Genomic DNA, 27,840 nt, shown 5'->3' on the forward strand with positions numbered 1-27,840 from the left:
GTAATGGAAGAGAAGCGGGAATTCAGGGTTTGGAGCTGAGTCCTGGTGGTGCGCCCCTGGGCCACCGCCCAGTTGGCTTAGATTCATTCCTTCCCTTCCCTGGGACTCTGCTTCCTCACCCCTAATATGTGGTGACAGCTCGCATGTCACGGGGGTGTTTGAGGATTAGGTGAGAACTCGGCTCTGAAAGGAGCTTTGCAAACCGAGTGGCTCTGGGACATGTTAGGGGTTGTAACTGACATTCCTGGTAAACCACTCGAGGGGACGTCCTGGAGGGGCTGCAGTGTGGGGGGGCAGGGAGGAGGTGGCAAGGATCTGGAAAGGTGGGTGCAGAGAGGAGGGAGAGCACCTGGCTGGGGGGCAGCTCTAGGACAGGGTCTTGTGACCTCGGCCCTGTTGACGTTTGGGGCCGGATCCTACCTCCTTCTGGGGCCATCCTGTGCATTGTAGGGTGTCCAGCGTACCCCTGACCTCTACCCACTGGATGCCAGTTGCACCCCCTGCAGTTGTGACAACCAAAAATGCTTCCAGACGTCACCAGAGCAAACCACACATTGAGCCACCTGCTGATAGACCCACACAGGGGAATGCACAGAAAGCGTGTTCTTGTTCTTTCTTTCTGTCCTTTAGAAGGACCGTTTTGCACATTGCAGACGTGTCCCCTGCTGAGGACCGCAGGCTGGAGTAAGGCCGAGTGGGACAGGGCTGTGGGGCGCCTTGATGGCTGGGCAGTAGTGGGATCCGTTAGTGACTCACCCCCGCTCCCTCAGCAGGACCCCGTGAGCCCACAAGCTGGCCGGGTTCGGGGTGCACCGTGTGGTCAGGGTGTCCATGCCCAGTCCTGAGTTTGGCCACGGTGTCTTACTTTGGCTTCTTGCAGGTTCCAGTCTCCAGCCACTGCAACCCTCAGCTGGACCTGGCCGCCTATGACCAGGAGGGCCGCGGATTTGACAACTTCAGCTCTCTGGGCGTCCAGTGGGAATCCACCTGGCTGTTGCTGGCCAGCATCGAGCTTGATCTGCCCATGCAGCTGGTGTCCCGGGACGACGGGAGTGGCCAGAAGAAGCTGCACGGTGAGCTGGGGTGGCGAGCCCCCGGCCCAGGGCAGGGGGGCGGAGAGTAGTGACAGCTCAGACAGGCGGGAGGTGTGCTGAGGGGGGCTGGCGGCTGTTGGGGGATGCTGTCTGGGACTCCCCTCTATCCAGGACTGAAATAGGGAGAGTTGTGAGCTCACCACAACCCTTTATCCTGCAGACACAGCCCTGGAGGGGGGAACTGGGATCTCTGTTTGCAGATGGGCAAGAGGCTCAGGCCCATTGCAGGTGCGTCTCAGTTCCCAGGTTGCCCAGAGATCAGCCTGGCTCTGAGACCTGGGCCCCTCTGAGCCATGCTGCCGTCACACGCCCCTCGACAGCCCAGGGCGTCTCCTCCAGCTCATCTAAGCCGCTCTGTGGAACCTTGCTCAGGGCCGTGTAACTCATGGTGCATACAGTTTAGACAGATTCAGTTATCTATTTGTAGGACAGGGAGATTTTAAACTGCAAATCAGAGGGAGGGAGGGACTGCTTCGTAGGTGGCAGGAGGGCAAAAATCCAACATGGGTGTCTCCTCCTGGACTCAGGTTTGCAGGCCATTTCGGTTCATGAGGCATCAGGAGCCACGGCCGTCTCCGCCACGGCGACTGGCTACCAGCAGTCCCACCTCGGCGCTGCCAGAGTGAAGCAGCTGGTGTCTCCCAGGGCCCACCGATGGCGGGGCCTCCTGCTTCTGCCCGGCTCCCCGTGTCCTGACCCTCGCTCGGCCGCACCCCTCAGGTCACCCTGCTCCCTGAGTTGGTTGTGGGGGGTCACCTGAATTGGCGTGCCTCCGTGCCGGCCTCCCTGCCTCCAGTCTCCCCTACCCCACACACCCTGCACTCGGCTGACGGGAGGGATGCAGCTAAGAGGCCACGAGTCCTGCCACCCCTCGGTGCCAGCACACACCTTCATGCTGAAGGGTCCTCATTGTCAACCAGGGCTCGCCCATCCGGATCTTCTCCCCCACAGCCCTGACTTACAGACCCCCCGGGCATGCCCTGGTGCAGGCTGCCCCTTTGAACCCACAGTTCCCACCACCCAGAATGCCACCTCTTCCCTCTGTCCCACCCTGGGGCCTCCTGTCCTCTTAGTTCCAGCTGCAGTGTCGGCCCCTCTGTGGAGTGTGCCCTGAACCTGGGCACAGAGCAGCGGCTTCTCCCCAGGGCTCAGAGTCCCTTGTACTCCCTGCTCTCGTGGCACAGACCCCCACATGCACGCTTGTGCGTATACACGTAGACCACTGTTTGCTGGACCGTGCCTCTCCCTGAGCATCTCCCAGGGGCCCCAGGCAGAGGTGCTGTACTGGGGTGCAGACGGGTGCATCTGAGCTGGGCATGGGGAGGGTTCCCCAAGAATGGTCCTGCCTGGATGACACCCACTCCAACCTTGGGAGGGGCATTCAACGTATGTTTTGGGGGTGGTGGAGGCAGCAGATAACGGCTGGAAAGTGGAGGTGGGGCCGCATTTCAAGGGACCCTATGTGGCAGGAGCAGGGGCTTGAATTGTCTCTGGGTAGGGGGGAGAGGGGGAAGCTTTTGAAGAGGGCGTGACCTCCCCCTGGGAGCAGCACCGGGGGGGCTGGCCTGCAGTGGGTGCCGCTGAAGGAGGCACTGTCCCAGTCGTCCCGCCGGCACCAGGGATCCCCTGGCTGTGGGGGCCTCTCGGGCCGCCTCGCTGGGACGCGAACACCCCAGCAGCTCCCCGTCAGGGCCTCTGCACCATACTCTCTGCCCCATGGGCTTTTCTCTGCCTGTTGACGCTATGCCTTCCCCTCCTTAAGTCCTTGCTCGCCTCAGAGGCCTCCTGAGAGCCACCGTCCCTCACACACCCTCATCGCCTTCCTAACCCACACTCGCACTCTGTCTTCTGTCGTTCAGTCACTTTCCCTTTCTAACCCTGCGTTAGATTAAGTTTGCAACACCTCCCTGAGGGCACTTGCTGTCCCCAGGGCCTCACAGGGTGCAGGGCACACAGTCGGTGCTCGGACGTGTGAATGTGGTGAGGTTAGAGCCCAGGCGGGTCCGGTGGTCTCCTTCCTCCCACGTTGGCAGGAAATAGGTACTCAAAATCCTGTGCAAGGAGTGAGGGCCGTGCTCACTCTCCTGTGAGCCCCCCATGACGTGGCTCCTGCAGCCCCTACACCAGGCTGGTCAGCGCCTCCGTCCCTGCACCTGGCAGCACAGCTCGTTTGCCATGTGCCCCCACATTCCCGGGGTGTGTGTGCATCGCCCAGCATGTGGGGCCTGGCAGGTGGGGTGGGGGCACCCACTTGGGCAGGATTACAGGACGCTGCAAAGGGACGTGTTCTCTCAGCTGAGCTTGAAGCCCGACAGTTTCCTTGGGCTGTGTCCCCGACATAAGAGTGCCCTGGAGCAGCGCCAAGAGCTGGGGCCTCCGTCCTGCTCTTCCCCAGGGAGGCCCACGGGCTGGCCTGGGGTCGGCCCCATGCTTCCTGGGTCTGATGGCACTCGCCTTGCCCTGCAGCACGACCCTCTTGTGCCTGTGTCGGCCTCCATAGAGCTCATCCTCGTGGAGGACATGCGGGTGAGTCCGGAAGAGGTGACCATCTACAGTCACCCTGCTGTGCAGGTATAGCTCTTTCTCTGCCACCACACCGCCCGGGCATGACCTACGGGGTTTGGGGCCCTCGCCTCTGACACCCAGCGGGCCCCTCCTCGCACGCGGAGCTGCACATCAGAGAAGGCTCCGGCTACTTCTTCCTCAACACCAGCACTGCAGATATCGTCCAGGTGGCCTACCAGGAGGCCAGGGGCATCGCCATGGTGAGGGTGGGTCCCCCCCACCATCCTCCTAGTTCCTGATCAGAGTGGCCGTGGGGTTCACGGACTGATTATTTCAGAAGCTGGCACTTAATCACGTCAAGTGCAATTAGCAAGGTCTTGAGATTCTCTGATTCATTGTTCGTGACCCATTAGTCGTTTGCATGCTACCTTTGTGAGTTTTATTCCATCTCCACAAACTGCCCACACTATTAGTTAGCTAATGGTTGCCTTTCAGTCGATCTTTTAATTAAGATTAAAATATTACTACATAAGCATCACTATAACAACCTTGAAGAAGATGGCTTTTATAAGCTCTATTTTTCCCTGTTCCTTTCTTGACGCTCTCCCTATTCTTGCAAATATGGACTTAGCTGTGCCCAGGTGGGGAAGACTTGAGCGTTGCGCTTTTTTCAATGATTTTATCCTAACTTTTTTCCCCTGTGTTGCTGTGTAGGCTGGCTGATTATTTTTATTCAGTCATTTGTACTTAGCCATTCTTGCCTTGCCGAGTGTGTGGGTTTAAATCTTTTTGTTTTGGGGCCAGCCTGGTGGCGCAAGTGTTTAAATGCGCGTGCTCCGCTGCGGCTGCCCGGGCTTCACCGGTTCGGATCCCGGGCACGCACCGACGCACTGCTTGTCAAGCCGTGCTGTGACAGCGTCCCATATAAAGTGGAGGAAGATTGGAACCAGTGTTAGCCCAGGGCCAGTCTTCCTCAGCAAAAAGAGGAGGATTGGCAGATGTTAGCTCAGGGCCGATCTTCCTCACACACAAAAAAAGAAATCTTTTTGTTTTTTAGAAATAGCCCTATAGTGATAGCAAAGAGTACAAAGAGTAAAAACAAACACCAGTGTCCTAATCTGCACAGTGAGAATTAGGTGATCAAGAAAACGGAACTTGCTTTAAAAGGAAACTGTTACTGCTGACTGTGCCACACCCCTGCCCTGAGTCGTGAGTGCAGGCAGCTGAAGACAGAGAGCGGCGCACGAGCAGTGTCGTGGAGTTGCAGCTGCGCTGTTGCCTCTGGACTGCTCTGAGCCCAGGACCCGCTTCCCTTTTGTTAAAAGGGTGGTCGCCAAGTATTCGAGGAGCGTTACATTCGTCCCGGCCTAAACGAGACTTTCTTCCAGACTCCGAGGAGCCCAGGTCGACTCAGTGCTTGGCGTGTGGTGGGCACTCGGAGGGTGCAGCAAGGCGGGACAGGGTAGGGCCTCACCCTGACGGTGCACCGTCCTGCATTCCGATGGCCGCCTTCACTCTCAGCACTGCCTCGTTCGTGCAGGGGAGCCCTTGTGGGCTAGAACGGCAGGAAACAGACTTCCCCATTCCAGGGAAGGCTAAGATCAGAACTAACCTTCACAGAAACCTAGTCCCCAAGTCTCCTTTCAGAAGTACTGCCAGGTGCCTTGCTCAGGGTTGTGCAGTAAGTTTGTGGCATCACTGGAAATCAAGAGCATGTCACCTCACTCTCTGTAGGGCTTTTGCATCCATAACGCCCTAAAGGTCCATTTCTCTGACTTTGTGTATCCACTGACTGTCTTGACACAGGGGTCACAAATCAGTTGCCTCTGGGGTGGGACAGGTGTAAAGTAAGTGGGGGAAAAAACAGACTGTGGGGACATACCTGGAAGTGCTGTGCTAAACAGCACCTGACGCTTAGCTTCAGGGTCGGGGAGTAATAGGGAGTGGTGGGAACTGTGGCAAACTGGAGAGCAGAGACTGTTGTAGGGGCAGCCACTGTGCACCTCTAGCTCTAGCTGACTTCTGTTACTTATTTATTTTTTTGTGAGGAAGATCAGCCCTGAGCTAACCTCCATTTATTTTTTTGTGAGGAAGATCAGCCCTGAGCTAACCTCCATTGCCAATCCCCCTTTTTTTGCTGAGGAAGATTGGCTCTGGGCTAACATCCGTGCCCATCTTCCTCCACGTTATGTGGGACGCTGCCACAGCATTTCCTGACAAGTGGCGTGTCGGTCCGCACCCAGGATCTGAACCTGTAAACCCTGGGCCACTGAAGCGGAGCGTGCAAACTTAACCGCTATGCCACTGGGCTGGCCCCTGACTTCTGTTATTTTTAATAACAGCTTTATTGGGGTATAATTCACATACTATAGAATTCACTCACTTAAAGTGTACAATTCAGTGGTTTTTAGTATGTTCATAGATATGTGCAACCATCACCACAGTCAGTTTTAGAGTATTTTCATCACCACAAAAAGAAACCCCATACGCTTTAGCTATCCTAATAAGGATAAGCTAATAGAGGGCTAGCCTCCTCCCTAATCTTACACACATGCGCGCACACACACACACGCACACGGGTATTGGATTTTGTCAAATGCTTTTTCTGTGTTTCTTGAAGTAATCATATTTTTTTTTGTTTTTTATTCTCTTGATCTGATGTATTACATTAATTGACTTTTCAGATGTTAAACCAACCTTGCATTCCTGGGACAAGTGTTACTTGGTCATGATATGTAATCCTTTTTACATATAACGTAATTCTTTTTACATATAACTAGATTCAGTTTGCTAGGATTCTGTTGAGTTGATGTTCATGTTCACGGTAGATATTGTTCTCTGGTTTTCTTTTCTGTGATGCCTTTGTCTGGTTTGGGTATCAGGGTAATATCAGCCTCATGGAATCACTGAGAAGTGTTCCCTCTTCTAATTTTTGGAAGAGTTTGTGTAGAATTGGTAATAATTACTCCTAAATGTTTGGTATAATTAACCAGTGGAGCCGTCTGGACATGGGCTTTTCTTCGTGGGTAGTTTTTTTATTACTAATTCACTCTCTTCACCTGTTGCAGGTCCATTCAGATTTTCTTTTTGAGTCAGTTTTGGTAGCATGTGTCTTTCTAGGACACCTCAGTTTTTTTGTTATTTTGTGTTTTTTAACATTTTTTTACATTTCTCCGTGATTGACCTTGGTCTGTAGCTGTCTTGTGAAGAGGATGCTTTCTCACAGTGCAGTCCCTCGGTGAAGGATGAAGAAGCATGTCATAATATCCCTGTTTTTCTCAGAAACAAAATCGCAGGTGGCAGGACCTCTTAGGTTTATTGCCATAAATCAGAGCAAAAAAACTGATCTCTCAGCACCTAGGAGCAAATGTGTGTTGTTAGAGGAAGCTTGAGGGTTGCTGGAAGCCTGAGATCGTGGGAAGCTGTACTGTAAGCATTTTCATTTCCTTTATAAAAGAAAGACTAATTCCCTGGCCATTCCTTCCGCCATGTAAATGAGTGTTCAGTGTCAAATGCTTCACATTGAAAGGAAAACCTCAACTCATAAACAGTTCCAACTGTTTGAAGTATGCCTTGCTTTGCTTTACTTCTAGAGATTAAAAATGACTCGCCTGTTATCAAGAAGAGGAAAATTTCAAGTTAGAAAAAGTGTGTACAGTGCCAACAAAACTTGGGAACTCTTTTACTCACATCTGTCTTGCACCACACATTTTGAATAAGCCCTGAGCGTGGACCTGTGGACAGAGAGAGACCTTTCCTCCAAGAACAAGAGCTTCTGAGAGACCGTGATGGACTAGGCTGCCTCTGTGGGTAGCGAGCACCCCATCTCTGGAGGCATTCAAGCAGAAGCTAGGATGCTTGTCTGAAAGACTCAAGAAGAAATTCCAGCATCAGAGTCCGGTGTCCCCAGAAGACCTGTGAGCCCCTGTTCAGTCCTACAGTGCTGCAGTTCTAGGATTACCCGTTGCAGTCCCTGTCAGCAGCAAGTTCTGGGATTCTCCTAGTCAAGACTAGTATTGATGCCCCTGTTTTACAGACGGTCCCTGTTTTACAGACGGTCCCAGCAGAAGCTGTAGCAGTCCTGTCTCTGGGTTCTGGTCTGGCCTTTGCTCATGGGTCTCATCTCTTTCATGGCTCTTCTGGAGTGGGACTGAGTGCCCTGTTGCAGGCACAGCCCCCCGGACACATCCAGCACTGTGGGACGTGCCAGTCACACCCCACGTGGCAGACCCCACAAGGACTGCTTTTGCCCCAGAAGGTATCCTGGTAGCACCTTGACTCTGTGGTCTCCACATCCCCTCATCTTGGGCCTGGGCAGAGACCCTCGCAGCTCCAGGCGGGAGTCGTGTGCTGGTTCTGCCTCTTCTGTAACTTGCAGGAGGAGTTTTTCGTGGAGTGTTGACAGTCGGTGACAGGTGCTAGCAGCTTCTCTGATGGTGGTTTCTGAAGGACGTTTACACATTTCTTTGCTGTCTTCCAGCTGCTAATTAGCAGCGTTCTCATTTCCCTTAATCACAGAGACAAGAAAGCCCACAGCGGTTCTTCAGTTAGCTCATAGAAAATGTTTCTTTCTTTCCTATTGATATACATTCGGGATGCAGGAATGGCTCATGGGTGTGTTTCGGCTTCCGAGTGTCTCTGGAAGGGAGCATGGAGCTCACGCATCAGGGCCATTGTGGAGGTTATTATGCGCACACAATACACCAAGGGCTGTGCAGGGCTGTGCTTCGTTCTGCTCACACAGCCCCAAAAACTCTCTGCAAGGGGCCTTTATTTCATTTTTGGCTGGCTTGCATATAGGAGCATTTACCTGATTTAAACTTAGGGTTTCTTTCTTCTCAAGAATTCTTTACGTTTCAAATAAGTCCTCCAAGCAGAACATGTGTGGTTATGAGAGTAGGGGGAAGGAGCCTACTGTGCGCCGAGCACTTCACACCTTTCGTTAATGCATTCATTCAGCGAAGATGGGTGCCTGTCGTGTGCCAGGCACTGGTCCAGGCACTGGGGATTTGGTGGTGAACAGGTCAGCTGCAGGCTCTGTTCTCAGCAGCCCAGGTCTCTCTGTCCATCTCCTTGGTCCTGTGACGCATAGCCAGTCATGGTGACATCGTGCATCCGAGGAGGCGCGTCAGGAAGGGCATCCGCCTCCTTGAGATGAGGCAGGAATTGGGTGGTAGCCACAAAGCTTGAACTCACGTGTGTCCTGCTTTTCCCCTGAGAACGACCTGTGGGCAGAGGTCCCTGGCCCCAGCTCTGGCCCTGGGGGAAGTCTCAGGGCTGCTGGGGTCCCTGGATGAAGTTTTGTCCAGTGTTCAAGCCAGGACCCTTCCCAGTGCCTGTGCCTGTGATCTTCGTGTGATCTTGGTCATCCCCCACAGCCTTGAGGGCGTCTAGTTGCGGGCATGGATCCTGACATTCTTGCATGGCACAGCCCAGCCCACCGTGTGACATTGACAGGCACGCTCTAGGAAACGGAAGCTGATGGCTCCAGTGATGTTTGGAAACATTTGTAGGGTCTTTACTGTTCTGCAAATGCCACCCGTCAAGGGACAAGTCTGAAGCGTGATGGGGCCAAGGGAAGGGAGAAGCTGAGATGATGCAGGCAGAACCTCGGGGCCTGGAGGATGCGCGTGGACGTCACAGCGCCAGCCCGCTCGTGAGCAGAGCTGCCTCTGGCTCCGCGTACGGCGTCGTAATGAGTAATAATGCATTCATCGCCTCTGAATTGACGACAGGGCTTTCCCCCGGCTCAGCGTGCGCTGGCGTTCTCAGGAGGCAGCACGGAGAAGTGAGAATTCACCCTGGTCATGGATTCCCCACCCCCTCTCCTGCACACACATTCTCTTGTATGTCGGTCAGGAAGCAAGGGGTCGGAAGTCTGGAGAAGCAGGCCGCTGTGACAGACGTGCACAGTCTAGAGTTAGGAGTGGGGCAGTCCCCACTGTGCCACCCGCTGTCCCCTCACTTCCCCGAGTGCACTGTCTTTGTCTCCAAAGCAGCCGAGTGAGCTCTGGCGTAGAGCGTTGTTCAGGTGGGCGTGAAGTGAGCTGGTGACCGGGCGGGCCAGGCCTGCAGCCTCTGCTCTCTGTGAATGGCAGCGTGATGCCACCCTCCGCTTCTGTCATCCGACAGGGGCTGGACGGCCAGCCTCTGGGAAATCAAGCGGAAGAGGAGTTGATTTCCCCACCGCCATTTTATGTCTTTGCTTAAAATGTGCAAAGTGGTCTTTTCGAAGGAGAGAAAAACAGAAAAAGAAAAAGCCCTCCGTACCTTCCCCTCGTGAGTCTATCAGCAGTCGGTACATGTGGCTTCTTCGTGCTGTGAAGGGCGCCTCAGCTCCTGGCGGCCGTAACTTTTGCAGGAGGAGCAGATCGGAGCCTCGAATTATGTTCTCGAAGAAAGCTCTCATTGTTCTCTGTAATTTTTATATGAGTACTCTCTGGGGAAAATGTAACAAGCCAGGGTGAATCGTCCTCTGCACGAGAGACCTGGTGGCTCCCAAACCCCACTCCTCAGCCCACATTTAATACCAGGCTGGCATGGCGATGGCGCGAATTACATAGCCATCATTTTGGAGCATAAGTGTGATCTCCACTCTGGAATCTTGATCAGTCGACTTGAAGTCATTATGGGAAATAGCCCAGGCACACGTCATCTGTGTGGATGGCCTGAGCTCAGGAGTATGGCAGAGTTCTCAGCCCGGCCAGCTTGCTAATTCGCAGTGCCCCCAGCTCACGGGGGAGCCTGGGGCCTGTCTCGGCTCTGGCCTTTCCCTGCAGTCCTCTTCCTGTCCTGGTCATTGGAGGCGTCTGGCTCCAGGGGTGGCCAAGGATGGTAGAAGGAGCCCTAAACTGGAGCGTGAGTGCCTGGGTCCCCCCGTGCTGCCCTTTGAAGGCTTGGTTCCTATCCTGCGTGGGCCTCGGTTTCCCCACATGTACATTGAGGGGTTGGACCAGAATCAGCACTTCCCAAATAGATGTGGGTACAAGGGGTTTGCAGGCTTTTTTTTTTTTTTTTTGCAATTTCAAAGTATTAACAAGTGGGCTGAAGCACCAGATTCCTTTACTGGGACCAAAGTGACCCAGCCGTGACCCGAATCTTGATTTAATCAAGACGTGTTTATTGGGGGCAAGTCTGTGCCAGATGCTGGGCTCAGTCCTGAGGCTGCAGTAGGGGAGAAGACGGCCTGGAGGAGAAGGAGGGACGCTGAACGATGGTCTACCTCAAGACCAAAGGACAAGCGGTGTAGCTGTTCTGGGAGAACTGAGCAGAGAGGCGAAGGAGCCTGACCTGTCTGGGGTCAAGGGAAGGCTTTCCCGAGGGAGGCTGCTCAAACAGGGGCCTGAAGGGGGAGTAGGAGCCAGCAGGTGAGATGGGAGGAAGGGAGCCCCAGATCTTGAAGATGGGTTGTGTGGCCCTTGGGCAGGCAGGCAGGCAGGCGCTGGCTGGCTTTGAGAAGCAGAGAGAAGAGTGAGGCTGGAGCGTGGCAGCAGTGGGACGTATGTTTGCAGAGAAGTTAGAGCCGTGGGTGGGCCGGACGGTGCCAGGTTCTCACAGGACATGTTGGGGTTTGGCCTCCCTCCCTGGGCAGCCTTTGAAGGGTTTTAACCTGGGTGCCATGTCATCTTATTTGGTTGTCTCCTTAAGGTTAGAAACCTGATGTTTTTTCACAGTTTCTTTTATTGTTCCAGTATTATTGAGTTATAATTGACATACAGCACTGTATAAGTTTAAGGTGTACGGCATGATGACCTGACTTACATGTATGGTGAGATAATTACCACAGTAAGTTAACATCCATCATCTCCAACAGACTAAAAAAAGAAAAGAAAAATATATTGTTTTTCCTTGTGATGAGAACTCTTAGGATCTACTCTCTTAACAACTTTCAGATATACCAAAAATATGTTAACTTAGTCACCATGCTGCACATTATGTTCCCAGTACTTATTCATCTCATAGCCAGAAGTCTAAGTTTTATGCCTTTGGACAACCTTCACCCAAATTGTCCCACCCCCCCACCCCCCATCTCTGGTAACCATAAATCTGATCTCTGTTTCTTTGAGTTTGTTTTTTGTCTGGCTTTTTTTTAGATTCCACATGCAAGTGAGATCATGCGGTATTTGTCTTTCTCTGGCTGGCTTGTTTCACTGAGCATAACGCCCTCAAGGTACATCCATGTTGTTGCAAATGGCTGGATTTTCTTCTTTCTTTTTATGGCTGAATAATATTCTGTTGTATACATATACCACAACTTCTTTATCTGTCGATGGGCACTTAGGTCGCTTCCATGTCTCGGCTGTTGTGAGTAATGCTGTGATGAATGTAGGGGTGGCGATATCTCTTCAGCATAGTGTTTTCTTTTCTTGCAAAGATAGTCCCAGAAGTGGAATTGCTGGATCATACAGCAGTTTTTACGAAATTTTTTGAGGAGCCTCCATACTGTTTTCCATAGTGGCTTCACCAATTTACATTCCCACCAACAGTGCCCAAGGGTTCCCTAATCTCCACATCCTGACCAACACTTGTTATCTCTTACCTTTGTGATGACAGCCATTCTAACAGGTGTGAGGTGATACCTCATTGTGGATTTGATTTGCATTTCCCTGATGGTTAGTGATATTGAGCATCTTTTCATGTACCTGTGGCCATTCTTTGGAAAAATGTCTATTCAGGTCCTTGGCTCATTTTTTAATTGGATCGTTTTTCTTGTTATTGAGTTGTATGTGTTCTTTATGTATTTTGGATATTAACTGCTTATCAGATATCTGGTTTGCAAATATTTTTTCCTTTCCATAGGTTGTCTTTCGTTTAATTGACCATTTCCACAGGTTCTTGATTTGAAATTATAGCTTTGCAAACAGTGAACTGCTCACTGTACACATCTCCTCCGCAAGATGAATGTAAGTCCACGAACCACAGGCAGCAAAGCCAGGGTCAGCTAGAGGTGGGAGGCGGCCCACCCGGCCCGCCCGATAGCTCCGTGGCTTGGCCCTACCTGTCAGCTCCTCAGACAGCCCCTTTAAATACACTCCCGAGCAGTATAAATTGCTGCAAGCCCACCTTCAGCAGATGCATGTTAAAAGGCAGATGCCAAGTGTGTGAATGCCCGCCTCCTGCAGTGTGAGGGAGTGGTCCTGACGCAGTTTGTTAGGGGAGAGAGTCTTCGCAAGACGAGATCCCTGGAAGTGGGTGGAGAGAAGAGAAGCCTTGAAAGGTGCTCCTTGGCAGTACAAGACTGGAAAACCGTAGCTCAGATGTGTTCCTTCACTCAGAACACTTTATGAGGTCTCAACTTCAAACAGCTGGGGTTGCAGAAATGAACGAGACTCAGAGAGCTCACAGTGAAAAGCCTAGTGGCCCCTACGGTCTGCTCCCAGGTCCTGTGATTCTGTGAGCAGACTGGAACTTCTGCGTGAGAGCTCCCTTTGGAAAGGAGCTGTCTCATGCTCTGCCCGCCCCTGAGTTGTGGGGTGCTCTTCTGTTCCGGGAGCTGCAGGGGCAGGTGGCCTGGATGGGAGATGGGGAATGCGGGTTTGAATCCTCCCTCCGCCTCCAAGTGGCTGTGTGCCCCAGGCTCTTTGAGCAGCTTCCATTTCCTTCTCTTTGTAAGTTGTACAAAGTTGAAATAAATGCTCTTTGAGATCCATCCCAGCACTAGCATTTTGCAACCTGAGCCTGTCCCCTGGCGGTGGGGGCTCATGATGAGGGGTGGGCGGGGTGATATTTGGGTTCAGATTTTCCTTGTCCACTCCTCAAGCCCTGGCCCCGAGGTCTCTGGAGGTGGCATCCTGTGGGTGATAGGCTGATGCCGTGAGCAGCGACGTAACCGAGTCCACCTCCGCCCTCGCAGGTGCACCCTCTGCCCTGGGCACGTCGACCGTCGCAATCCATGAGCTGTGCCTAGCCTTCCCGGCCCCGGCCAAGGCTGCTTTTCACGTCTCGGAGAGTCGGGTGCTGTACGTCCGCGTAGTGGACAGGGTCGGTGCCAGCTTGCTGACGTGGCTCCCGCTCTGCTGATTCATAGAAACCGGGAACCCAGTGCGGCTGTGGGAGGTGTCTGCCCTGTGTCCTCTGCTTTTTCCCCTGGTTTCTGACTCATTCCACCCCCCTTCCAGGTTGCCGCGAGCTTGCACCGCTGTCTCTCGCCTCTGGTGTTGTGTGTGCACGGTGCAGAGTAACCTCTGAGGTTGTACTTCCTCATTCCAGTTGACATCAGTAAAGCTCGGCTGCAAATCCCCCTTGAAGCTGGCTCCACATTAGCCCTGACTTGGGAATTCCTCTCCTCCTGCTGGCGCGGGTTATTAACCAGCCAGGTGCATACCTTGCTGAACAGGAATTTTTCTCCCCAGTATGTATGTTTTGGATTCTCAGGAATTTCAGTGGCAAATCAATAAAACTCACTAGTGCCAAGTGCTTTTGCAAAACGAATATGTGATAGATCTAGGCGTTTCTTTCTTTTTTTTTTTTTAATTATTTATTTATTTCTCCCAAAGCCCCACTAGATAGTTGTATGTCATAGATGCACATCCTTCTATTTGCTGTATGTGGGACGCGGCCACAGCATGGCCGGAAAAGTGGTGCGTCGGTGCGCGCCTGGGATCGAACCCAGGCCGCCAGCAGTGGAGCGTGCGCACCTAACCGCCAAGCCACGGGGCCGGCCCTAGGCGTTTCTTTAATGTAAACAGGGAGTTTTTATTACTCCAAGTACCTGAAGTAACTGCAGCTAGGCCTGCAGAGGGCTGCTGTCAGGTTCCTGTGTTCCTGAGTGGAGAGAATGGGGACTACTTAAAAAGCCAGGATTCTCTTACACAGCCTCAAATATTTCTCCTATAACCTTATTTCCACTGATTATGTGCAGACTAGACTTCTGTGTCTTCACTAAGCATTTCTGACTCTCGTTTCCTACAAGAGCCTTCCTGTGTGTATTGTATGCTGCAAGATGTGAGCTAGTACGTCAGTGTGCACTTATTGAACTCCTGCTGTATGCCTGCTGCCGTTCTAAGCTGTGGGTTATCTCTTTTACTAGATTCTTCTTTAAGAGTGGGGAGTGTGATGTATGCATCTAAGTATCCCCAAGGCCCTTGTATACAGTAAGCACTTAACTGTCATTTGTTGATTGGCTGATAGTCTGGAGGTCGACTCAGGTGGCCTATGCCCGATTCCCAGGGTGTGAGTTTGAGGTTGGTAACACTTTCTCAGAACGTCACAGGGTGCCAACAGTGGTGGAATTGGCCATTCAGCGGCCACCCCCGAGTCTGTCCCCCACGATGTAGGTGGAGATTGGGAAGACAGTCAAGACATACGTCCGCGTGCTGGACTTTCACAAAAAGCCTTTCCTGGCCAAATACTTTGCCTTCACGGACCTGAATCTCCGAGAAGCCTCCCAGATCGTCACGTTGGTGTGAGTCCTCCCAGGGGGCAGAGGAGGGCATCTCGGGGACAGCGCCGACCAGTCTGTCCTGGTAGAGAAGTCCCAGCCCTTTCTTCTGTTCCAGGGCCCTTGAGGAGGCCCTCGACCACTACACTGCTACGTTCCGCGTCCATGGCGTGGCCATTGGCCAGACCAGTCTCACTGCAACCGTGACTGATAAAGCCGGACAGAGAATCAGCGCGGCCCCACAACAGATTGAGGTAGAGCTGCTCGTCTTCAGGCCGCACGGGGTCAGCGCAGCCCCTGCCGCATGCACGGGAGGAGCGGGGAGTATGTCTTTTTTGTGATAGGCGGGGAGTTTTAGAGCCAGTCCGGGAAGCCACCGTGGAGAGGCCAAATGAAAAGCCTACAGTGCCCTACAGCGTCCTCTGATTGAAAGGGAGCCTTTACTAGTCCCAGGGATCCTGGGGGGCAGCGCCGGAGGGAGGGGCTGAGTTCATCCCCCTCTGGGACATAGGGGACATGATGCGGCTCAGAGAAGGGGCACAGCGTGTCGCACGGCAAGGGAATGGCAGGACGTTCTTTAAACCCTTGCAGTGCCGGAAAGTGGTGGCTGGGTAGGAGCTGCAGACAAATTTGGGCTCATGTGTGGACACACAGTCTGAACTTTAGAACGGGCCCTTGGAAGTGGTGGGCTTCCGTCACGGGAGCTCCTGGAGCAAGCAGTTCCTGCATGAGGGAGCTCTCTCGTCCCCTGGCATTGTCTCAGTGTGTAACGTGGGGCTGTCTCGTGGTGTTAGGTTTTGACAGGAGCCCCACAGTCGCCAGGGCCCAAGGCAGCCGTGGCCAGGAGATCGTGTCCAAGCGTATCCTTCCGCAGCAGCACTAAACTGTGGGGCTCCTGCCGTGGGTCTCGGCCACACAGGGGCCAGTGGTCTTTGTGTTAATCTGTGTTGTAAAGCCGGTGAATGCCATCGTGCCTGCAGATGGAAGCGCCCCTTTCTTCTCCCGGCGCACAGGAGTTCACTCTGCCCATAAGCAGCACGGCCCTGCAGAGACTAGTCCTCAGGCACAAAGCAGCCCCTTGGCCGAGCAGCGCGTTTGCTCGCCCTACAAGCTCTTCCACCACTCCTGCCAGGCGAGGGCCTGTGGGTGCGGGAGGAGGGTGTTGGCACTCTGCCCTGCTGCAGAGACAGGGACATCCTTGCCCCTGCCCCCCGAGCCCCACTCTCCTCGTCTGAAAAGTTTCTAGGGCATTGAAGTAGAGAACTATTCTAACATAATTTATCAGTAGAAGTTTGGAGAAATTTGGTGAAAGAGGCAACCTTCCAAAGAGGTGTTGGGGAAATGTGGAAGGCAGTGGATTGGAAACTTGGACATATATCGGAGTTCCCCGGAGGACTTGGTAGAGTGCAGGACCCCACCTGGTTCTGCAGGTCTGGGTGGGCTGGAGAGTGCACATTTCTCATGGTTCCCACCTGGCGTTCACACAGTGGAACACGCCCCCACCACCACCGAGAACGTGGATCATTGGGCCGTGGGTGGGATGAGATCCTGTGGGGGCCGCTCAGGCTCCCCCAGAGTTGGCCCGAACCCAGACCCTCGCCGGTCAATCTCCACAGAGGAGTGATGTCCACACCGCGTGTTTCTCTTTCCCTGAAGACATGAGGTGTGAATTACGCCCCACTGCATGAGCTTGGAACACAACAGTCCCCTTTCTCTTTTGTGTCTCCACACCCGGGTCTTTCCCCCGTTTAGGTTGATACCCAGGAAGGTGACGCTGATCACTGGGGCCATGATGCAGGTGGGAGCCAAAGGCCGCATCCTTGCCCCAGCCCCGCCTGCAGCCAGCTGTCGGCGATGCCGTCAGCAGTGCGGGCTGTTGCCCACCCCAGCCCTGGCTTCAGGCATGCCTGCCCGCCTTGGGCATCAGAAATGGCTAAGGTGGAATGCTCCAGGTTGTTGGTGCCCTCGCCCTCTGAGGACAAGGTGTAGGCTGGCCAGGAGGACGGGGGCTGACGGGCACTGCTGTGTCTCCCCATTCCAGATCACCTCCGAGGGCGGCCCCCAGCCTCAGTCCAACATCCTGTTCTCCATCAGCAATGAGAGTGCTGCGGTGGTGAACAGTGCCGGGCTGGTTCGGGGGCTTGCCTTCGACAACGGCACTGTGTCAGGGGTCGTGCAGGCCGTGGGCACTGAGACCGGCAAGCTCGTCACCGTGTCTCAGGGAACAGGCTTGGGCTCCATCGCGGACAGGTGCCTTCTGAATCCGCCCCAGACACTGGGCCCTCTAGTGATGGGGCACACTGGCGAGTTGGCCAGCTGTGATGGGGAGGATGCCCTGTTTACGGCGTTTGGGTTCTGTTCCTGAGGACCACCCCTCTCTGAGGGTCCTGTGTCTGCCCTCTGAGTCCACAGCCCCCGTCTATCACCCCTGCCTGGGATGGCCCTGCCAGCTGGGGGCACCCAGACCCCCAAGGCTCCTTTTCTCCAGACTGAGTCTCCCCAGCTGCTCCTTAAGGGACAAGTTTCCAAGCCCCCGCCCTGGGGGACATCCAGTACATGAAGGTGGCAGCGGTTGTGATAGTGGACTCTGCACTCGCCTCCTCTAGTCCTCAGCATCCTCGTGCATTTTGCTGCTTTCTCTGTTTGCAGATAAGGGGCCTAAGGAGCCAGCTGGTGGCCCACGGTCGCTGCATAGCGGTTCCAGGACTTGATCTGGAACGGCTGACGTCAGAGCTCTCAGCCTTTTGTCCGTTCATTTCTGGCAGAGCCTGGGGATGTTCTAATGGAAGAGGAGGGATGCTGTTGGCTCTGACACACTTGGTGGATTGCAGTGTGTGTTTTCAGAGGCATGTGCTGGCTTGGCTGCTGTAAGTGTGGATAGTTGAACACCAATAGTGTTTCAGACCTGGATTTGTATTTCCAGGAGAAAAAGCAAACCTGGGTCATCCACTACTATCTTTTGCTCCACTGGAGGTGCAATTCTTTCCCAAGCCCCTTCTCCCCAGGGAGGGATACTCAGTAATTGCTTTTGTGGGTCAGCAGAGATGCTAGAAGGCTGAGTTAGGGGAGTCCTCTCCCCAGGAGGGCCTTCCTGCCCCCCGTTGGTGGCACTGACTCTGAGCAGGTGAGAGTTAGTGTCTCCGAGTCTGATGGTTTCCCTTCCTTCCCAGGTGTGGGTACGTCTTTGGGCCTCTAGAATGGAGATGGAGATGGTTTCCGCCTCCTGAGAAGGGCTCAGGGTGCTGGGATTCTCCTGACATCCTTTGCCTGTGGTGACTTGCATCAGGGGGGCTGCTTTGTGGGGCCGGAAACCTGGGCTCTAGGAACAGCGTTTGTTTTGTGTGACACGACTGTGGACAAGAACCTTTTCAGATGCCAGTCATCCCTTTCCTTGCTGGGAGTTGGGCCCCCTGAAAGCAGTCCGTGAGCCCCCTGAGTTTGACTCATCTAAACACAGCACCCAGGGGGCTGGCGTGGGTGCCGCCCAGGAGAAGGGGAGGCTAAGGCGTCCTCGTTCCCCGAGGCTGCCTGTGATCCGACGTTGAGCTCATTGACTTACTCCCTTTCCCGCAGTTTCAGTGTCTCTCCTTGTACCCCAGTTAAAACACGGAGCCCTTCTGCATCACGGGGTGGATGCCCTGGTTCTGCCTATCGATTTTATAAAGACAAGAAGGCATTGGAATGAAAGTCTGTCCTGTGGCGAACAGCAGGGTTCAGACAGACGTCCTGGAGAGTAAGACGAAGGAGCATGGAGGCCCTGCATTTTCTCTCTTTAGAGAAGGGGTTGTGGCCTTAGGAACTGGTTCCTTTTTCTTCTCCTGGGGGCCAGGGTGGCTGAAACAGCAGCTGGCTGGAGATTCAGCTAGAGGGGCCCCCAGCTGTGCATTTCCCCCTGGCCAGCACTCCTCTCTGAGGTCTGCCCTTGCGGGCCACCTCCCTCTCTGCAGCCCCGTCTGGCAGGTCGGGAGGGGAGCTGGGGGAAGGTCCTGGTGCCCCTTGGCAGATGGAGAGGCTGTGCCACCAGCTCCATCTGAAAGGCGTCTCCTTGAGCCCAGGTAGGCAGGGGCTCAGCCTGAAGCCCGCGTGTCCACGAGGATATGTGATTCTGGTCAGAAGCTTCCAGTTCCATCTGTCCAAGAATCAGCACCCAAGGCTGAGGGAGGGGCCAGGACTGGCAGGAGGAGACTGAGCAGTGCGAAGGATGAAGGGAAGGAAGGGAATGAGTGTTTATTGAGCCTACTCGTTGCTAGGTGTTAGCCCAGATCACAAAGCACAGGAATTGGGCTCAGCATGAGCACATGTAAAAAGGGTCTAGTAGCCTGGATTCAGCATGATTCAAGAGTACTATGAATAAGCCAATCAAGTTAGTTTTTGGCCAGATTAATAGGAATACAGAGTTCAGAATGAAGGAGGGTATAAGGTCTGCTTTAATCATACTCTGCCTGCCTCCTGCATTCATCCCTGTACTCTGCTCAGTTAGAGAGATCGACAAGCTGGATTTGGGGTTGGGAGGGTCTGGAGACCTGTCCTGTGAGGGCTACCCAGCCTAGAGAACAGTCCCCAGTCACTGCCCCCAAGTCTCTGTAGCGCTCACCTGGAGCATCTGGATCAGACAGGTCTATCGGCTCAGAAGACCAGGCTGGGACCCCCCCCAAGGGGGTGGGAGGGCAGTGGCCAGATCTGTGTGGGCTGAGCCACCCACAAAGCAGGCAGCCTCAGGCAGAGAAGCATCATGCTGGACACCCTGTGGGTGCCTTCTAGCCACGTGACCCTGAGCTGGCCTTGGCAGGAGCCCCTTCCTTGACGGGTCTCCTCCCGAAACACCGCCCCTCGCACACCGCCCCTACCCCGGCCAGCCTGAGCCCCAGAGCCCTTTTCCTAGGATCTCTTGGAGGTGGAGGTGCTGCTTCTCCAGGCAGTGAGGATCCGCGCCCCCGTCACTCGGATGAGGACGGGGACCCAGGTGAGGCGGGGACCTCTCCAGCCTCTCCTGTCTGCTGTCTGAGCAGCCTCTTGCCGGGTCTGGGGCTCTGGGTTCTGGGTCCGGAAGAGCTTGGGGGAGCCCCTGCTGGGACACTGTGCCTTCTCCATGTCTTTCACTTGCTCACCCTGGGGACCTGTGGGCTCCGTTTCACTGCCCAAAGGGCCCTGCCTCGCGGTTCCTGCTGCAGGACGCGGCACCTCTCACAGCACGAAGACCCTGTTTCGCTTCGTGCCTGTCTCCTCACCTGCTCTGGGGGGCCGTCCAGAGCGATGCCTCCGTCTCCCCGTGCCTGAGGCGGCACCGGCACGTGACAGGAGCTGGCGTTCGTGTGGTGTGCCCCTGCCGAGAGCTTTCTGTGCATTGGTTCACTCACTGTTCTTACCCACCCCGTGAGGTAGCTGCCAGTGCTGTTTCCGTGTTACGGGCGGGGAAGCGAGCACGAGAAAGCTTGAGGCGGCTGCCCCGGCTACGCCGCTGTCAGCGACGGAACCAGGAGTCGATGCAGGCGGCCAGGCTCCGAGTCTGTCTGCCCCTTGGCTGCATCGCCTCCCCCATACCCTCTAGTAGGCGCTCAGTCTGCATGGGTGAGGGAGACCGTGAGTCCCACCCATGCCCATCCCACGTGAGCGGGGACCCCCTGCTAGCTGGAGAGAGAGGAGCGGAGCAGAGGCTGCGGGGCAGGGCGAGCTGTGCTGCCGGGGCTGCAGGCGTCTGAGAGCTCCGGGGGTCACTTCAGGAGTGGGGCTCTTGGCCCAGAAAGGACAGGGTGAGGAGGGGCTCATTCATCTTGGGTTTGATCATTTGCTCTTTCATCGGACCTGTGCTGAGTCCGTCTCTGGTTAGGGAAGAACTTGGTGCGGCTCCCCTTGCATGAAGGAGACAGGAAAGTGCCGGGCAGTGGAGAGGCCGTGCGGGCGGTGCCCCTGGGCTTCGGGGCCCTCCTGGCGGTGGGACCCTGGTGGTCACGGGGCCTGGCCTCTCTCTTACAGATGCCGGTTTATATCACCGGGATCGCCAACAACCAGAACCTTTTTCCTTTGGTAGTGCCGTGCCAGGCCTGACCTTCCACTGGTCGGTCACCATGCGGGACATCGTGGACATCCGGGGGTGGCACCATGAGGTAACCACCCACCCCGAGCGCCACCCTCCATCCCAGGCCAGCATCTCTGCACACAAGGTCTGCACCTTCACGCCCACGCGGGTCCTGGTCCCTCGCTGCCCTTCTCAAGGCTCGTCGGGACTCTTTCTCCCAAATGTTGCCGCCACGTTCTCCCTACCCCAGTGTCCTTCCTTGACTCTCACACTTGCTAGGGTCCAGGAACATGGGCTCCCAGCGATCTCTCTTGCAGTACCCAGGCCTGTCCGCAGCCCCTTTCATTTCCAGCACGTTCTTGCTGACCATTACAGAGGCCCTCAGTGGGTAACCCTCCTAACAGAAGGCAGCAAAATGACGGCCTTGCAGGGAAGTCACAAAAGTGCCAGAATGTCACAGGCTCTTGGTCAGGGTCCCTGGTCTCTAGCTTCTGACCCCTTTCTGAGATGATGCCCGGCAGCTAGGGGGTTTTTTCCAGGTTTATCCCACAGGCCGCTTCTCCTCCACTTAGCTCTGTATTGGTAGGACCTAACCCTTCCTCAGATCTCAGAGGTGGAATGTGGTAGAGAGAACCGACTAACCCTCCATTGGTAACTGAGCCTATCCATGGGAAGGGGATCCCCCGGCCGCCCAGCGAGCCAGTGGGGAAACAGGACTGGCGCCAGCCCTGGGGACTCCAGGCTGCAACCCCAAGTCACACGGGACCCGGGTGGGGGTGGTGCTGGGAGGGTTCTTCTTGCCTTATCCATGGACTGTGGGGGGGCGCTGGGGAGGGCGCCAGGCATGGGCGTGGGGTTTCCTAGAGGCTGCCTGAAGCTCCTCTAGTGTGGGACGAATGTCTGCCTGCCTACCTGGTGGGGCCAGGGTCCTGTCCCCAGTGCTGGGGGCATCCCCAGACTGCTCCTGTGGTACCCGGGCAGTGTGACCTATTCACAGACGCTCTATACTAGGGGGGCTCTCTGGGGGAGCACCACCAAGCCTGGCGTCCCTCTTAGTGATTCATAACCCACCCCTGCACGCTAAAGGCTCTAAGAGGTCCTGCCGTAGGACGCTGGCTTGTGTGGGGTGGCCCAGCCTCTTCCACGTGCACCTGTGAACGTGGTGAAACTGAGCTGGGGCGTGCTGCACTGGTGCTGGGCTGACTGTGGGCTGCCGCCCCAGGGTTAGCAGGCCCTGAGCAGTGCAGGAAGGCAGCAGCCTCTGAGATCAGGCAGGCAGCTGTCAGGGAATCTGGGGCTCCTTCGCGGTCTGCCCTTTGGAGGGTGCTGGGGCCCTGGGGCTCTCCCTGAAGATGTGTTTGTCTGTCCCAGGCATCGCTCCGGCTCCCGTCACGGTACAACTTTGCCATGAACGTGCACAGCCGGATGAAAGGCTGGACCGGGCTGAGAGTGGTGGTCAAGGCCCTGGACCCCACAGCTGGGCAGCTGCATGGCCTCACCAGAGAACTCTCTGATGAGATCCAAATCCAGGTAAAAGACAGGTATGCAGAAGCCACCCTTAGAGGGAGGGTAAGTGCCGACCCCGCAGCCCGTCTCCTCCTCCCAGGGGCCGTGTGGGCACACTGCGGGTGGGCGCAGGGCTGGGGGCCCTGCCCCCGAGGAGTGCTCTTTCTGCAGGGGTCTGGGGTCGGGGGTGGATGAGGTGCTCTGGGGGCTCACAGGCGGGCTGACGGGCTCCACGGAGGAGTGACATTGCAGGATGGGCGGGGTCGGCCAGCAGGCCCAGAGGAGGGAATGGCACGTGCAGAGTCCTGGAGGTCCGAAATAGCTTGACAGAATAGCTTGACATGTTCCAAAAATAGCAAACAGTTCTGAGCTTGGCGTCTGGGGTGCCTTCTCGAGAGGAAGAGGCTGGAAAATCGTGTGAGCTGGGCATGCATTTAACTGTATTTATTTCACAAACACAGAGCGCTTGCCAGAGGCAGCCGTGCTTTCCCATTGCCCAGTGCCGCTCACCCAGGGCTCCCGTGAAGCCTGCGGGGCAGGAGCTGCGGGTGCCGCTGCTTGACGATGAGCCTGCGGCCCCAGGGGGCGGAGCAGCCCTCGCCAGGTTCCAGCAAGTGGGCAGGGGGCCCCGAAAGGCCTTGAGGGCTGTGCCGTGTGGGCAGCCCGTTGGTTCACAGATGGAAACCGAGCCTCAGAGAGGGAGCTGGCCTGTGCAGAGCCCCAGAGGGTACAGGGAGGCTGAGTCAGGTCCCAGAGCCCAGCGTCCTTCTCCGGCTCAGGGCTTGGCCCCCCGTCTCTCTCCAGCCTCCCTCCTACTTCCCCCGCCCCCTGGGCCCCTCTGTAAAACCGGGAGGGGACAAGTTGCCTCTGAAGAACATTTCTAGCTTCAAGGACCCCAATCTGCTAGTCTGGGACTTAGGAACCCCCGGGACCCCTAAATTGCAAAGAAAAACTGAGAGTGAGAAATATGAGAAAAGAAACAGGTTCCAGCGCCCTCTTCAAGAAAAAATAAACCATTTCTAATGCAGGCACATGCCCAATCAGGAAAAGAAGCAGATTTTCAAAGAAAGAAGTGCCTGTTTACCAAGCTCCTCACCCCTGCCTGCACGTGCACACACATACACACACAAACACACACAGACACGTAAACACATACGGAAATCCTCTTCCTGGCTAAAAGTAAAATTAAGTTCTGGCACCTCGCATGGAATTAAAGACAGGGCTTTGCACTTCCAAATTCTGTGGCCCCAGTTGGGTCACTTAACAGCTCTGTGCCTCAGTTTCCCTAGCTGACAGAAGAAGGAGTTTGAGTACATTAGAAACTTAGAGAAGCTGGATCTGGCCCAGAGACGTATTTGGTCTCAGTGCTTCGAAACAGCTTTTATTTGTTGCCAACGTTTAAAAATAGGATGATTTTGTATAAAAATCCAATATGCTACTTGTCCTGAAGACATGGCGTTTTGCCACATGGCAAAGTCAGCAGGAGATGGGAAGCAGCCTCCCCTTGACAGAGCTGTTCTCTCCCGTTGGCCACAGGCCCCACCGCTCCCTGCTGTCTCTCTGACAGGCTGAAGATCAGTTGCCGTTTACCATGATGCTTGTGCTGTTGCTTTTCTGACAGTTAACAGAGAGGGAGATATCTCTTGTACTTTCACCTCCATCTAAAGAGGGACGACAGAGAATACCTGTTTCCTTAGAAAAAATAGGAGGGAACGTATTTGTACATGCATTTCCTGCGCAGTCTATGTGTCCAAGGTGAAGTTAACGAGGCTGCGTCACTCTGGACGCCGTCTGCCTGGCGGAAGGACTCGCCCGACACAGAACCCCATCCAGCTCCCAGGGCCATTTGTCAGTCACCGTTTAGGAAATGCTGCACTCAGTGTGTCACACACGTCCCACAGCTCTTCGAGCAGACATGGCAAGGATTATTCGTTTTAGACCCATTTTACAGACGAGGAAATCTAGGTTTAAGCATATGCTCAGAACACAGCAGTGCTGGGAGGTGGGGAGTCAGGCCAGTTTCCTCTTGGAAGATCACCTGTCAGTTCAGATGATCTCAGACACAGGCCCTTAGGAGAATGCAGCTGGTCTGATCAGATCAGAAGCCGGGGGGGAGCTCAAAGCAGTGCTCGGCATCCAGGCTCGAGGGTCCTCAGAGAAGGGGCCTTAGAAGGGTGTCGGGCGCATGAGGATGTGTGCAGAGAGGGGTCTGGAGTTCTGGGGTAGGTGCTGCTGCCGGGGGCTCTGGAGCCATCCAGGGCCTCGGGGGCCCTGGGGAGTGACAGGATCAGATTCCATCCGACATTATCAGGTTTATCATCTGCTGGCCTGAGTTCACCGAGGCCCCACACGCGCTCTCTGCAGATCCTGCGAGAGCGTGGCAGGACAGGGGAGCAAGCTAAGGGCCAAGCGGTGGAATGCAGCTTGTTCTGAGACGGTCACCATGAGGAGTAGGCTGTCTTGCTGAAAGAAAGGAGTCTTTAGATGGAACTTGCTCCAGGCTCCGTCCTGGCAGAGTTACTGCCGAGCAGACCCTGGGCCCTGTAATTCCACATGCTGGCTTCCGCATACACGTCCCAGCAAACCAAGTTTTCTCCCCGGGAACTGGGAGAGAGGCCCCTGCTTCCGGCTCCGGGAGGCAGCTGCCACCAGGGCACATGCTCGCCTGCCTGCTTTTCCTCATCATGCCCTTGGTCTCTCCTAAAGGTCAGCCCTCACCGTCACGTCACCAGCCACCTGACAGGTGCTTGCAAGAGCGTGTCTCATCCCTGGGCCCCCTGGGCTCTCCCTGCGGGGAGAGATGCAGAATCCTGGACAAGATTCCAGTCTATCGCAGGAAATGAGATGTGCCCTCTATTCCAGGTATATGAAGAGCACTGCTGCTGAACCCTGAAATAGAAGCAGAGCAAATACTAATGTCGCCCAACTCCTGTATAAAGTTTCAGACAAACAGGTGCGTGACTCAGCGCTTGCTGTCAGCAAGACGGCCATGCTGCGCTCACGTCCGACGACTCCTTTGGGTTGTCGACAGCCGAGGATGCTTCCAGCCAACTGTGCATCTTTCTCGCTGTTGTGTTTGAAACGGGCAGCTTCTGCTTTCCTCCTTCTCTTCGTCGTGGACTTCCCCTGCCCTTCTACATCACTTCTCCCCGGGGGTCCCTCTTCTCTTCCCTGGAGCCTAGGAGCCTTTTAATGCCTGCTGCTGAAATCTGGTCCTTCAAAGGGGGAAAAGGACCGATTTGAAAGTGTTAGATTTTCAGACCCCCTGTGTCTTCAAGACTTGCCACTCAAAGCGCAGTCCGTGGAGCAGCAGCAGCGTGGGCGTCACCCGGGAACATGTTGAAATGCACATCTCTGGCCCCACCCCAGACCTGCAGAGTGAGGATCTGCGTGGTCACAAGATCTCCGGGCGACGGGGCTGCATGCTCACGTCTGGGAAGCGCAGTTTTAAAGCGTGTCTGCAAACATCACCCTACCTCTGATTCAGAGGGGACGCCTTTGATGCCAGTGACTTGCGTGTGAACTGCAGCTGCCAAGTGGGGGACTGTAAGGACCATAGGAGCACTGACGTGTTCATGACACACACACGTGGTGTTTGTTCAGCCAAAAGCGTCTAAACACCAGGCTTTGTGTTAGGCTCCGGAGCAGAGAGGGATGATAGCTGGTGGGAAGACGGGAGTTCAGTGTGAGAAGGCCTACAATGAAACGAGGTGTAATGTTCAAGCTATAGTCCAAGGAAGGGCCTTCCATACGAGGATTTGGGGGAGGCATGTCACGGATGCAGATGCTTGACCTAGGTCTTGAAGGATGCATAGGAGTTCTGCAGGTTAAGATGAGGGGGAGAAAGTTATGGCAGAGGCAGTGATATTTGCTTAAAGTCACCTGAGGAGGGTCTCTGGGGCTGGGGTGCAAAAAGAGAGGTGAGAGGGGGCTAGCCCTGGGAGCTAGATGCCTTTCCTTCCTGTATATTATATTAATGAATATGTAGAAGAGCCTAAAATATGGAATAATTTGTCTTCTACCCAGTGCACATTATCAGCAGTTTTGCAAACCACTTTCTGAGCAACTTGCCCATATTTACCTTGTTACCAGCCCTTGGAAATAGATTGCTCTATTTTCACAGTTGAGGAAGCCGAGGCTGAGAGGGGACGCCATATGCCTGCAGGCACACGGCTGTTCAGGGGCCCTGGGACTGCCTTCGGGTTCTGTCTCCCTCAAAGCTCTGCCTCTTTCCACCACGCCAGGCTGCCTTATCTAGTAAGCTGAAAACAATTTGCCTCAGAAACGATCTCCTCCGGCAAATGTCCCATGAAACTCCGCTCTCCCGCTGACCACCTGTGGTGCGCGCTGCTCCCGAGAGCAGGAAGTGATGCTCCTGGGAACCATCGGTTTTTCAAATTAGGTTCCTGTCGGTGATGGACGAGGCTGCAGACAGGGTGCTGGCACGTGGTCCTGATGCACAGCGGGGCCACGATTGGGTCTTTTCTTCTCCTAGGAGCAGTTGGGAACCCCGGGCCCCGTGCTGTGAGCCACTTCTGCTGCCACTGTCTGTCAGAACGGGTCTGTTTTGTTTTCCAAAGGGACGGCGAAGCATCTCTGAGCTACCGTGTCCTGGATGGGCCCGAGAAGGTTCTCCTCGCGCACATTGACAAGAAAGGCTTCCTTGCGTCGGGGTCTGTGATCGGGAGGTCCACAGTCGAAGTGACTGCCCAAGAGCCTTTCGGGGCCAACCAAACCATCACCATTGCTGTAAAGGTAGGATCATAGTTTCCCTGCTTTTTAGAGTAATGAAATCAATAGTGCTGAGGTAATATTTTCCCTTCATGGGTGTAAAAGTGAACATATATACCTTCCAGCTGAGAAATTGTGTGTCAGAACTTATTAAAGAATAACTCGGGGGCAGAGGACCTAGGTGAAGAGCCACGTCGTCTTCTGGCTGTCAGAGCCAAGATCCTGGAGATGACTGATTGCGACGACCTCGTTTCGGAGATGGGGAAGTTGAGGCCCAGCGAGGTCTGTGATTGCTGAAACGGGCCCCCAGGGTCTGACCGGCCAGCCGGTGCCTGGAACAAGGCAGGCGCCTAAAAGCAGTGGAGGCGTGTGCTAGACACCTGACCCAGAGGTCAGTTCATCACGTACATGGCAGCCTGGAGAGCTAGCGGACCCGTTTTACAGGCAAGGAAGTGGCCTCCGAGTGGGAGTGATGTGCGCGAGCTCGCCCGTGATTGAGCCGAGTCTGGGCCCTCAGCCGTGCTGGCCCGGCTGGGGTTGGTGTCCTCGGGCCACATCACAGTGCTTCCCGGCTCCCTCTGCCGTCCTGTGCTCTTTAGTGATGGAAA

General features: G+C 55.0%; 2 protein-coding genes across 19 annotated transcripts in view; both read left to right on the forward strand.

The window, feature by feature from the left end:
• The first annotated feature begins 355 nt into the window (after positions 1 to 355).
• LOC106800244 (nuclear pore membrane glycoprotein 210-like) overlaps positions 356 to 27,840 on the forward strand; it is a 43,457-nt gene continuing 15,972 nt past the window's right edge. For 3 of the 18 annotated variants that reach the window (XR_015552288.1, XM_087431396.1, XM_087431402.1), the window contains exons 1-4: positions 360 to 1,073; positions 20,953 to 21,140; positions 22,367 to 22,536; positions 27,082 to 27,256. Coding sequence is in view for 7 of the 18 variants with exons in the window: in XM_087431396.1 (XP_087287522.1) it covers positions 1,025 to 1,073; positions 20,953 to 21,140; positions 22,367 to 22,536; positions 27,082 to 27,256 (582 nt within the window). In the remaining 11 variants the exon portion in view is untranslated. Of the gene's footprint in view, positions 1,074 to 1,111; positions 15,004 to 15,097; positions 15,234 to 20,952; positions 21,141 to 22,366; positions 22,537 to 25,363; positions 25,455 to 27,081; positions 27,257 to 27,840 lie in introns of those variants that run through there. The other 15 variants (XR_015552287.1, XM_087431397.1, XM_087431400.1 and 12 more) reach the window with 13 other exon arrangements.
• Positions 15,424 to 20,940, forward strand: LOC147917130 (nuclear pore membrane glycoprotein 210-like). Its single transcript, XM_087431407.1, has 2 exons — positions 15,424 to 16,777; positions 17,021 to 20,940. Exons 1-2 carry the CDS (start codon positions 16,664 to 16,666, stop codon positions 17,342 to 17,344), a joined length of 438 nt encoding a protein of 145 aa, XP_087287533.1. The 5' UTR covers positions 15,424 to 16,663; the 3' UTR covers positions 17,345 to 20,940.

The sequence above is a fragment of the Ceratotherium simum genome, chromosome 5 (assembly GCF_057802395.1).
Source record: "Ceratotherium simum simum isolate JZ-2026a chromosome 5, ASM5780239v1, whole genome shotgun sequence".
Classification (NCBI taxonomy): domain Eukaryota; kingdom Metazoa; phylum Chordata; class Mammalia; order Perissodactyla; family Rhinocerotidae; genus Ceratotherium; species Ceratotherium simum.

Bases quoted from the DNA above. Each gene is read 5' to 3' on its own strand.
- LOC147917130 (XM_087431407.1), top strand. From the start codon at position 16,664: ATGAGCTTGGAACACAACAGTCCCCTTTCTCTTTTGTGTCTCCACACC. The intron at 16,778-17,020 runs GTGGGAGCCAAA...TCCCCATTCCAG, and splicing joins TCACTGGGGCCATGATGCAG to ATCACCTCCGAGGGCGGCCC.